The sequence below is a fragment of the Cyphomyrmex costatus genome, unplaced genomic scaffold (assembly GCF_001594065.2).
Source record: "Cyphomyrmex costatus isolate MS0001 unplaced genomic scaffold, Ccosl1.0 scaffold85, whole genome shotgun sequence".
NCBI classification, from domain to species: domain Eukaryota; kingdom Metazoa; phylum Arthropoda; class Insecta; order Hymenoptera; family Formicidae; genus Cyphomyrmex; species Cyphomyrmex costatus.
The window spans coordinates 3,374-16,349 of NW_017280430.1; the positions used below are offsets into that span (position 1 = coordinate 3,374).

The following is a 12,976-nucleotide window of genomic DNA, read 5'->3' on the forward strand; positions in this document are numbered from 1 at the left end:
ATAATAATAACGAAGCTTCTAGAATTCAAGAGGTTGAATTTAAATGTATACTAAACAATATTCACACTTCAAAATTATAGGCTGCAGCGGTATACGCTGGCAGTCTATAATTGGCTGATCGTTTTTATATTGGGTGCGCTGTTAGCGCAACCACGCGGAGTCGCGATTGGCGGGGCGCTCTCACGGAAAGCGCGACGAATTTCCAAACAGTAGCAGTCATTCTAAAATAATTCTTAAATGTGCTATCTTCTAAAATAATATTGGGAAATATTGCATGATAAAAACCATGCAATTTTCTATCTTCGAATAACTGTGCAACCCAATAACGCTTTTTGGTGTATTGTCTTTTCTGATTTTTTTTCATCTCATGAATCAATGCCACACAGCCATTGCAGGGTTTTTATTCTTTTTTCTTCTTTTTAAATTTATTATTTTAAAACACTCTTTTTGCCATTCGTAATATCGTTGTTTGAATGACATTTTTTAACGGGGGGGGGGGGAGTTAAAATTGTTAAAACAGAATAACCGGATAAAAGGGACTAATCGTTCCAAGACACTCCCGTTTGACGCCGAACACTAGCGTCGATCCATTTTCATTGACGCTATGACGTTTTGACGCTGAAATCCAGCGTCATAGCGTCAAGTGAAAACGCACTCTAAGGCTGCATTCGGGCAGCAAGCTATTAGCGCCATTTGTGTGGTACGTCCTTGTCTCACGTCTAATGGACGACGAAGATAAAATGAAACAAATATCCCCGAATCTAGCCCTTGAATCAACTCAAATCAACTTGAATAAACGAACACATACGAACGCACATATTCGTGTGAGTGAAAGAGTGAAATGGCCTATATTTCTCTCTCACTTGTAAGATTTCGCTAGGAAATAGCGGACTCACCTGATGGCCAGTCTCTGTTAGAGGGTTTCTACTTTTACCCATAAATTTTGGAAAGTGAAACTACTGTATTTACTTATACTGTGTCCAAGGAGCACTCTGAGGGTGCAGTCCCATGGAGCGTATTGCGCGTATCGCGGATTAGCGGATCGCCAATCACAGAATCGTTCTGTTAGATCTGTTTACAAATTTTGTAAACAGATCTAACAGAACGATTCTGTGATTGGCGATCCGCCAATCCGCGATACGCGCGATACGCTCCATGGGACTGCACCCTGACACTGTGTAATGGGCCTTCTACAAATAAGCCCGGATCCTCATACGGGCAACAGCGCTTTGACACCAAACGCTGATTGGTGAAAAACCGGTCGCGAGGGTAAAATTTACCCCCATAACCCGTTTTTCACCAATCCGCTTCCGGTGTCAAAGCGCTGTTGTCCGTATGAGGATCCGGGCTAAGCCATTACTTAAGTTTTAAGTGTTAAATCATAAGAAATTTACCAATCACAAACGAATGTGAGAAGAATAATCGACTGTGAGTGGTAAATTTCTTAGGACTTAATACTTAAAACTTAGGTAATGGCTTATTGCAGAAGGCCTATAACACTGTGTCACAATTTGTGTCGTAGGTGGAAAGCACCCTAAAGGCTCGTCTACATAGAAGTTATAGATGGTCGTAAGACATGTTGTAGAGTCGTATCGATGGTTACTTGATGGGCCTTCTACAATAAGCCATAAGTCATAAATCGGAAGTAAGAAACTAAAAATTGACGACTGTGATTGGTCCAATTCTAGCTTATGACTTATGATTTGTGACTTACGGCTTATTGTAGAAGGCCCATAAGAGGTTATTTCCGGTTTCAAGGCAGTCGCAGTTGCAGTCGTTTGAGTCGGTCCAATTCCTATTCCAACGACTGCGACTATTACGACGAGCCAATCAGACAGAACTAACGAAAGATTTGCAGGCTCGTGAAAGTCACATAACCTTACTCTGTCGCACAATTAATCAAATTGTTCTAGAAGCATTCTTGTCATGCTGAAAAATTCCTCGCGATCTGTTTCATATACTTCACGTAAAACAGATTATTAAAAAATTCTTGTTCTCTTTTAACCCGGTTTATGGAACGCACTCACTATCGACGTTGTTTTACGTGATGTTTCTTGTTTTTTATATGCAAATACATTAATTGCAGATGAATATGAAAAATCAAGAGGAACAATGAAAAAATTAATGCTTGAAAATTCATTATATATTATAGGAACTGCCTAAACAATAAACACGGAAGAAATAGACGATTCTTGTCAATTCCCGCGCTTAGCGACTTATTGTAGACAGTATACATATATACGACTGCGCCTCCGTCTAGGCGACTTTGAAATTGCGACTGCATCTACGATCATACGACTCATGATGTAAAAATACAAGGTGTATCATTGTGCATAATAACGGTAGCCTTGTGGGACAGCCAATCAAAGATTGACCACAAAAGATTGGGCAGCCAATCAAAGATTGACCATTGCTTTTTAGTATTTGTGGTCAACGTCTGATTAGTCTAAAGAGGCTATTATTTTGGACGAGTGCGCATCCACGGGAATGATACACCTTGTATTCTTACATCATGATACGACTTATATGTAGACGAGCCTTAAAGGATCGTCTACAATGAAGTCGTAATTATTAGAGTCCTAGGGTGCGTTCCGAGTTACGCATGAAGCGCGTAGACTGCATAGAAAGTCGTTCCGAATTAACTATTGCGCGCTTCGAAAGCGCTTCGAGAGTACTTGAATTCCCCAGATTGTACTAACCGTACTGAATTCTTAGCACTCCACTCAGCGTATTGACTGTTTCTCTTTCGACCTGAAGCAGTTGATGCGTCTGATGCGTTCATGCGGTCTATGCGCATGATTTGTAATTTGGAATGAGCAACGAGTACCGGGCAATACAACAGTGAACGGACGAATATTTGCGATTTACGATGGAACAACGATTACAGCAATTGCATGATTTCCCGGTCTTATTAGAGGATAAAAATGAAGTATTAACTTTATTTTTAAATGAAGAGGATGGCGAAAGTAAGCCAAGATAAAATTAATGGCATTATTCAACAAAAATTAAAAGGGCGAAGTAAGAGTCAGAAGTAAATTACATTTAAAATAATATTAAAATGTTAACATATTTACAATAGAAATATTACAAAAATTGCTTAAAATTAAAAACATGATGCCCGTTACTTAAAATTAAAAACATGCTGCGCGTAAAGGCCATCACACGTACACAAATTTTAGTAGTAATCATATGGTCTTAAGCAAATCGACCAATCACAGTTTAGCGTATTAAAATGTGAATCGTAATCTTGATTGTGATTGGTCGATTTACTTAAGATCTTAAGATTACTACTAAAATTTTTGTACGTGTATGGGCCTTCTACAATAAGCCGTAAGTCACAAATCATAAGTCATAAGCTAGAAATGGACCAATCACAGTCGTCAATGTTTAGTTTCTTACTTCCGATTTATGACTTATGGCTTATTGTAGAAGGCCCATATAATGGCCTTAACAATTGTTACGCGCAGCATGTTTTTAATTTTAAGTAACGGGCATAATATTTTTAATTTTAAGCAATTTTTTGTAATATTTCTATTGTAAATGTGTTTTAATATTATTTTAAATGTATATTTACTTCTGACTCTAAGGCCGGAATCAGACTACGCATTGAAGATTGAGATTGAAGATTGAAAGATTGAATTTTGGCTAATCAGAATAATAGGAGTTAAAATTTCTTTATCCTCTCATTGGTTAAATTTCAATTTTCAATCTTCAATCTCAATTTTCAATGCGTAGTCTGATTCCGGCCTTACTTCGCCCTTTTAATTTATGTTGAATATTGTTATATTAAGATCTTGTTATATAAGTTCTTGAATATTTTCATCAAAATTAATGGCATTATTTTACCTTGATTTATTTAATGTATAGATTAGACATCATATTAATTAGGAATTACGCGATCGACGTAATCTGTAATTTTTTCAACTCCAATTTGTTTTCCACGTGATTTATCTACCATTAATAGAAAAAATAACTTCTGCATATCACTTAGAGATATGCTTTCAACTTCATTTTCACTATCGCTCGAGTCGGAACTGTCATCGGAACTTTCATCATTTTTCTTTAAAAGTATTAAAGAAGAAATTACAATTATTGGAAATTGTTTATTGACGTCTTGTATATAGCGTCTATCTTGAACTCGCATAGAATGCATAGGAAATCGTTCCGAATAACTAAAGCGCTTCATGCGCATTGATTAAACGGAACGATTTCAAAGCGTAAAGCAGGGAGCACAGACTTTTGCATAACGCATAAATCATATACATAAACAATTTGATTGGTCCATTGACTCATGCATAAGAAAATGGACCAATCAAATTGTTTATGTATATGGTTTATGCGTTATGCAAAAGTCTGTGCTCCCCGCTTTACGCACCAGTAATGCAGGGCTGCGTTCCAAAACCTTACTCTGAGTAAGAGAGTTAACTCATGGTCGTTCCGAAACACTGCGTAATGTACTATATGGGCGGAGTCTATTCGTTCCAAAACTCATAGTCAATGTACACAGAGTCAACTCTTCCAACCTTGCGGCTGAGGTGGGTTGGAGAGTTAACTCTCATGGTGGAAGTATACATGGTGTGCTCAGTTGGTTTAGTGTCTCTCTCGAAAATCATTTGTCTCGCTTGCTTTCTGGCTTCGAAGAGCTGAAAGGGTACCAACCTTAAAAAAGTTCCTAGAATCTCGGGAGAAAAGTCTGTTATGTTGCCTAATTTTCGTTAATTATACTCGAAAATGCCCAAAACTGAGTGTACAGTCGGGGACTAAAAGGTTGCAACGCTTTTTAGTTCCATGGTTTTCGGAACGCGCAAAAATTCTGACAGAGCAGTGCAGCATCTCTGAACGTTTATATTCAGTGTTATGATAGGTTACGATAAAGCGGGGAGCACAGACTTTTGCATAACGCATAAACCATATACATAAAGAATTTGATTGGTCCATTGACTCATGCATAAGAAAATGGGCCAATGAAATTCCTTATGCACATGCTTTATGCGTTATGCAAAAGTCTGTGCTCCCCGCTTAAGTCTCAAAGTGATAGTAAATCGTCTTGTACACGGTGAAATGAAAAAAATGTATTTGGCGCAGCGGACAATTCTTAAGATACCCTTCGGATACCATAAAATATATCGTAGTATAAAATATATAAGTAATAATGAAGTAAACGCTAAATTTGTTTTATAAATTTATTTATATTTTCAAAAATAATAAATAATAAACAATAATTATTAACATTAATAATTATTTTGAATAATAATAAACACAGCAATAATACAACAATAATTATTTTTAATAATAATAAATAATAATATACAACGATTGATTGCTTTTTTGTCGGGACAATCAATTCCAGCAAGCCTGTGATATTGAAGCAAGTGGAAGAACTTTACGCATCCTTCGCCTACGCATCTACCTCCGATGCCAACAATTTTTCTGCACATCTCCAGAGGAACAGGAGAATCGACCATCTAAATTCCATCGAAATTACGTATTAATATAATAATTTATTTCATGATATTGTATTTGCTGATATTTTATATTTTAATTATGTATTTTTAATTTACAGTAACGCATTAATTAAGTTACATATTTCTACCTGCAACGTCGATGAGTATATAATAACAGCAATAGACTTCGTTAATTCTTTACTGGGCATAGGATACTATGATTCTATTAAGTAAGTATTTAATATAAAAAATAATATAAATAACTTATATACTATGTATACTATATATGCTGTATATATAATAATATATAAATAACTTTAATATATACTATTTTATTCAGAATATCTTACCAAAGACGAATGCTGCTTAGATGCCGACAGGAAGCAGATATAGTGACGGTGAGATGGTGGTGAGATGGTGTTTTTAATTTTAAGTAACGGACATCATGTTTTTAATTTTAAGCAATTTTTTGTAATATTTCTATTGTAAATATGTTAACATTTTAATATTATTTTAAATGTAATTTACTTCTAACTCTTACTTCGTCCTTTTAATTTTTGTTGAATAATTCCATTAATTTTATCTTGGCTTACTTTCGCCATATCCTCTTCATTTAAAAATAAAGTTAATACTTCATTTTTATCCTCTAATAAGACCGGGAAATCATGCAATTGCTGTAATCGCTGTTCCATCGCAAATCGCAAATATTCGTCCGTTCATTGTTGTATTGTCCGGTACTCGTTGCTCGTTCCGAATTACAAATCATGCGCATAGACCGCATGAACGCATCAGACGCATCAACTGCCTCAGGTCGAAAGAGAAGCAGTCAATGCGCTGAGTGGAGTGCTAAGAATTCAGTACGGTTAGTACAATCTGGGGAATTCAAGTACTCTCGAAGCGCTTTCGAAGCGCGCAATAGTTAACTCGGAACGACTTTCTATGCAGTCTACGCGCTTCATGCGCGACTCGGAACGCACCCAGAGAGAAATAGATTAAGATCGTAGTTGGTAATGCGCATGACAGTAGGGAGGGAATGCGCGCGCAAGCGAATTATACATAGCTGTCAGCTGCAGTATACATTTGATATATGAATTTAAGGTTAAAGTGAAAAGACTAATAAATTTCAATTTATAATAAGAAAAACATTTAAGTGACAGCCAAGTGATAATTTATACATTTATTAAATGATGAATAAAAAACGTCTTTGAGTGCTAATGATAAATTATATTTATTTATTGGTTATTGAACAATATAAGTTTTGTATATTTGTGCCTGATATAATTATCTTTTTCACAAATTTGTTTATTCGTATAATGGATTCGAATTTTTAGATATTAAAGAGTAATTACGAAAACTAAATTATAGTTAATGTGGTCCTGGACAAAAGTATGAATGGGCCCAAAGCTCAATAATGGCCAGTTTCCGAGTTATTCAACTCTAAAGTTAAATAAATCTGTATTTTCGGCCCACTATTTTTAAATTACACAGTTACATAAAATTAAGAAAGTGACATGTGCCAAAGACTAGACCTATGTTTTCTTAGGTATTTTGACGTGCTGAATCCAAATCAGGGATCAAAATTGACCGCCACTATGTCAATTTTTTTTAAATCGTGAAAAACCACCCTTGAAAATGGAAAAAAATTTTACCTTTAAGTAATCTTTTCGAAGAACCTCATATAAAACGCGACAAGTTTCAGGAATTATGTGAGAAATTGTACATGCTAGGATCCTTGTTGAATATTCTCAACTTCTATAACTTTCACTCGTAGCCAGAAATCTCAAAGTAAGCGATAATCTAGGAGTTTCTAGAAGATATATATTGTCTCATGTTAGTATTTTGACGTTGAATGTATATGGTGTTACCATTTCTACAAGTCGGTCAAATAAATCATTTCTCATCCTAAAGTATTTTTCAAAACATACATTATCCTCTCTTCTTAATTCCTCATGTGCAAGATGAACAATTTTTTCGAAGAATCCACTGTCGAGTCCAAATTGATCTACGTTGGTGTTTTCGTTGATGATTTCTCATTGATTCTTCCTTTCTTTTTCTTTCTACTGCTTTAGCTATTATAAAGCAATAGCGATCAATTTCTTAAATTCCTTACGCAACATTAGGTATATTAAAAAATCTAAAAATTGAAAAAATTATATTTGTTTTTTGAAGAAAAGTAATATAGAAAATAATTTCATAAATTATGGAAATATATATTTATACTTGCAGGTAATTATGCAGAAAACGGCCGATCTCACCGATTTTAATGAAACTAAGCTCATTCGACGCTTATTTTTGCCAGATTCTTTCGTTTCGTGCAAAAACGCGTGACATAAATTTATATATTCGGGTGTTAAAGAGAGGAAAAACATCGCCATCTGTAGTTATCCGAGTCAAATCAGTTAGTAACAAAAACTTGGTCCGAGAACTCGGTCCAAGTTATAGCATCGTGGACACAAGCCTTTATGCTGGATTTACACTGGACGCAGCAAGCATCAAGCAGCGGAGCAGCAACCAACCAGCGTGGCGAAAGAAAACAGAAATTGCGACTTTTCCGGCTAAGACCATTGCTCTCATTCTATAGCGAATACGGAAATTCTAACTCGACGACCTTACCAGAGAGCATAAACCATTACACAATCGCGAACACGATACGCGATGACCTAGTAGCGACAAGGCCGGCGAGCATTCCTCAAAAACAAGTACTAATTCTCAAGATGATTCGAGCGAATCGCACACGGCGTCCAATGAACTTTACTCGCGGCAGCTTTGTTACAGGCGACACTCGACCGACATGCTCTTGGCACGTGCGTGTAATATATTTCACGTTTAGCTCCCGTAAGCATAGGGATATCGTATTTTCACTACGATCATAGCCAATCGCGCGTATTTTTTCATGTGACATGAAAGTACGAGCATGGTGGAAGTATATACTTCCATCATGAGTACGAGAAGTACCACACAATTCTCTGTTTACCATCGTTTATCTCTGTGCCAGCGAAACGATTACACGTGAAACAAATATTCTCAATTATCTTTTTTGTTTAGATGACAATTTCGCAAGCTTAGGATTATTTGTGCACATCATACGCTTTGCGCGAGGGTTTGGTATGTACAACCTACAGAAATTTCTACAATAAATAAATTATAACCTCAAATGATAGCTGTGAAAATAAGTGAACTTTTTTATTTTTTTCTTCAATTTTGTAATCAAATTTAGCGTTACCCATTCATTTTGATGTATACTTTCATCGTGTGAAAAATTTTTATGATCTATAAAACCAATTCGGAGAAAATGGTTCACTGTAATTGTCGGTCATTCCCGTTGTTTTAGGAAAAATGAACGTAACCGAGAAACAAAAAGGAATATTACTTTCCTTTATGCAAAGATATCCCGATTTCGGCAGAGGACGTTTACGATACAATAGTGAAAATAAACGAAAAATTGTAAGAATGTTATAAATATTAATTATTATTTTTATTCTGTTAATTACATTTTCACAAGTGTGCTTTTTTATAAATATTTTTCTTTTATACGGTTTTTGTTTTTAAATGTATTTCTATATTGCTTAAATGGTTATAGGATGAATTTTGGGAAAAATTATCTATAATGTTAAATACTGCAGCATGCGGACCACGTAAATCCTGTAAAGAATGGGCCAAGGTAATTTTCATATTTGGTAATATTTATTATGTAATGAATCCTTAATAGCATAAACATATGAAATTATAAACAATTAATTTCTTTTTATTAATAAATTAATAAGACTGCTATGTACAATATAAATGTATTAAATAAGTAAGAAGATTGCATCATATAAGGTAAATGTACCAGTTAGTGGACATGACCTTATCGTTGGACAAAGTAACAAAAGATTTTAAATATTAAACTCTTAATGATATACAACTCTAAATTTAATGTTTATAAAAATTTAATAACAAATTTATTTAGAATGGTACATATCATTAAAAGCTTAATATTAAACATTTTTTATTACTTTGTCCAATATTAAAGATATTGATGTAATATAATATTTTCATGTAAATTTGGCGTAACTTTCTTTTTTATTTTATCAAATTTTTATAAAATTTGTATTACATATACAAGTTTCCATCAATATAAGACTTTATTTTCGATTCAATTTATTCTATATCTTTCTCTAATTCTAGAAAACGATAAATGGAGTAAGTTAAATCGAGTTAAAGTTATTTTTATATGATAGAAGCGAGCCTTGTTGTATTCACTTACTATATATATTTGTCATGTTTTACTTCTTTAGACATGGAGAGATTGGAAGTGCAATACTTTAAAAAAAGTTGCAAAACATAAGAGTTATATGACAAGCACGGATGGCGGTTCACCAAAATATTTAGAATTAACTGTTATAGAAAAAAAATTTGACACCAGAGGCCAGTGGTTTAACAGGAATACCTGAAGGTGGAATTGAAGATGTAATGTCAAGTTCTAATTATAATGAAATTTCTACTTTGTCATATAATACTGAATTAAATGACACAGAACAAATATTTTTTAATGAAACTTCGAGCATGGATTCATATCGATTGCAATCTCCTATTCTGCATGAAGAATATACACAATTTGATATTAAGGAAAATATTTCGGTATGCATATAAAATATTATAATTATCTATAAATAAAACAATATTATTTATATAATGTTGTTTTAGTTTAGAGAAATATAAATTAATGTTACATATATGTGAATTTTTTTTTATTTACTAGGATTCGATTTCAACGCAATCTTGTATGAAACAAAAAAAGCAACCGGTTAAAGATATTCAAATAAATGCAAAAAAAGAGAAATATTTTACTTCATCATTAACAAATTTACAAGATATAAATATAATGGAAAATGAAGAAAATGTTTTTGTATGTATAAAATATTTTAGATATGTGTGTTTTTTATAATATTTATAATAGATATGTGAGCCCCTTAGTTGCCAAGTGGCATAAGGCTTATGCTTATAAGGCAGTCTTATGCCACTTGTCAACTAAGGGGCTCATGTAATAATACTATTTGATTACGGTTTTAATTGATAGGAACAAAATGGGACAGTAACTTCTATAGGTAACGTAAGGAAATGTATAACTACAAAAAAATTACAAGGTACGTAAAATATCAAATAAATTATAAAATTTAACGTTTTTTATTAATACTTTTCTACATTATTTAGATGTAAAAAAACCACGACTTATGGCAACTGTCATTGATTTATTTGAAAAAAAATCTGTTAAGTCCGACAATATTAAACAAAAAATGTAGGAATTAAAAGAAAAAAACGTCGAGTTGAGAAAAGAAAAATTAACTGTTCATAAGGAAATTCTGCAAGAGTTAAAAAATATGAATAATAATCAACTATCACTTTTCCGAGAAGAAGTAGTTGGACAATATCTACAAGAATAATTTTGAAACATCATTAAAGACATTCATGGATTATTTGATCATTCAATATCAAATATTATTTATTATGATAAACATCAGGCATCGTTATTTTCATACACAGTATTTTTTTCAAAACTGTATTTCGTTTTAAGACTTAATTCTTTAAAATTTTGAGGGTACAACAGGATAAGACATCTTATAACTTTTAATTTTAGATACAATAAGTCTGTTTATAAAATATGTGATTATTGCTGTGATTACATATAATAATTCGTTTTGTAGTTTAGATAAGTAATGTATTTGTTGAGTTTTCTTTATTTTATTAGTTTAAACAGTCTAATATACTTTTACCTTAATATTATATTTTTCTAAAGAATAGGCTATTATTTCTTTAACTCTCATCAGATACAATGAACACATTTTTTATGATACCTGACTTTCTTTGATAAATCAATACTTATTTTAATAATTATTGGATTCAGTATAATTATTGGAAATTCCGGAAACAATTCCGGAATTGTTCGTAATCGTTCGAAATCAAATTAGTATTGTATATTGTTTAAATTATAACTAACATATTTGTTTAAATTATAACTAACATATTGACTCTATTTGCCTGTATACCAATGTATATGTATTATATGAATACATAGGTTTTTTATATATTGATTAATATATTATTATGTTTTTATTAATAAAATTTGAAATATTTATTTAAAACTCTAGAGTTGCTGTACCAACATTGGATCATATCAATAGCAAGAAATGACACGACATTAAATAAAGTTTCTTACACGCCGTTTGTGTAATAAATAAAGAGAATTTTGGTAAAACAAAAAGCTATCTTTAATAGTAAATAGTCGTAAAAAGGCATAAGAAATGCATTTATCAGCATTTAGGGTATATTTACACAAACTTGCATAGCCGCATAAACATATGCATAAAGAAAATTATCACATTTTACGTACGTCCTTATGACGGAAATGTGATTGGATAATTTTCTTTATGCGTCTATGTGATTGTGCAAATTGTGTGCAGGGCCGCCGTAAGCGGGCGTGCAAAGCGTGCACTGCACGCGGGCGGCACGAGCAAGGGGGCGGCATTGCCGCTGCCTGCTCGTGCCGCCGAGCGCCGCAAGCAAGCAACTGTTTCTTATTTGTCGCGCAATTGTTTAGGATTTCCCGATTCCTCGTGCAGTAGTCGACTTTTTTTTTGTTCATGATTCGCAACATTTCTTTTATTTCTCTATTCATTTCTCGTATGATCAAGTTAATTTGTTAAAGTGATTAAAAAAACCTTCATTGTGCTGTCTACAAATAAATTCATCTGTGAAAATAATGGTATGTATCTAATAAATGTTTTCTTCTTTATGATATGTTATTAAGTTGAGCATGCGTTTCTTTATTCTTATGATTCACCAAAATCAATTGTATAATAAATACTATAAAATAATAAAAAACAAACGAAATTATTATACAATTCTCAAGTGTTCTTTTCTATTATCTGTCCGTTCGTCCATCCATCACATAACTGTAAGTAAAACTATTTGACGGATGGGATTGAAATTATTAATTGCTGAAGTTAAAAAACTACATCATAAAAATATTTTTCTATACTATACAATGAATATCAAAATTTGGGAGAATAAAGAAAACATATCTCATACGATAAAATTATTTTTATTCATTATTTGTCAAGTTTTAAGAACATTATGTACAATGCACACTTTGTTGAATTTTTAGTATTCGTGTTAATAATATGAAATATTAGATCATTTAGATTTAAAACAAATAATTGCAGATTTTGCAAAATTAAAGGCCAGGAAAGTTCAATTTATTTGAATTGAAATACATATTAATATATCTATATTAATTAATTTATTTTGTGTTTTATTAACTTTCCAACATCTGAAACCTATTTCATGTAAGTAGTCATACAAAATTTTATTTTGAAAAAATTTAGCCACGAGTCAGTCGAAATAAGGGGCGGCAAAATCGAGCTCGCACGCGGGCGCACTTACGTCTAGCGGCGGTCCTGATTGTGTGAATATATCCATGATTTATAAAATAGACCCAGCATGCCATTTTAGATAGAAGTGAAGCCAACATAACAATAATAGTTGCATATGTA

General features: G+C 32.8%; 1 protein-coding gene across 1 annotated transcript; it reads left to right on the forward strand.

Annotated features, from left to right (window-relative positions):
• Window positions 1–8,186: 8,186 nt before the first annotated feature.
• Window positions 8,187–9,970, forward strand: LOC108781631 (uncharacterized). The gene is made up of 5 exons (XM_018549658.1): window positions 8,187–8,248; window positions 8,490–8,549; window positions 8,776–8,888; window positions 9,025–9,105; window positions 9,722–9,970. Exons 1-5 carry the CDS (start codon window positions 8,236–8,238, stop codon window positions 9,875–9,877), a joined length of 423 nt encoding a protein of 140 aa, XP_018405160.1. The 5' UTR covers window positions 8,187–8,235; the 3' UTR covers window positions 9,878–9,970.
• The last annotated feature ends 3,006 nt before the right edge of the window (window positions 9,971–12,976 follow it).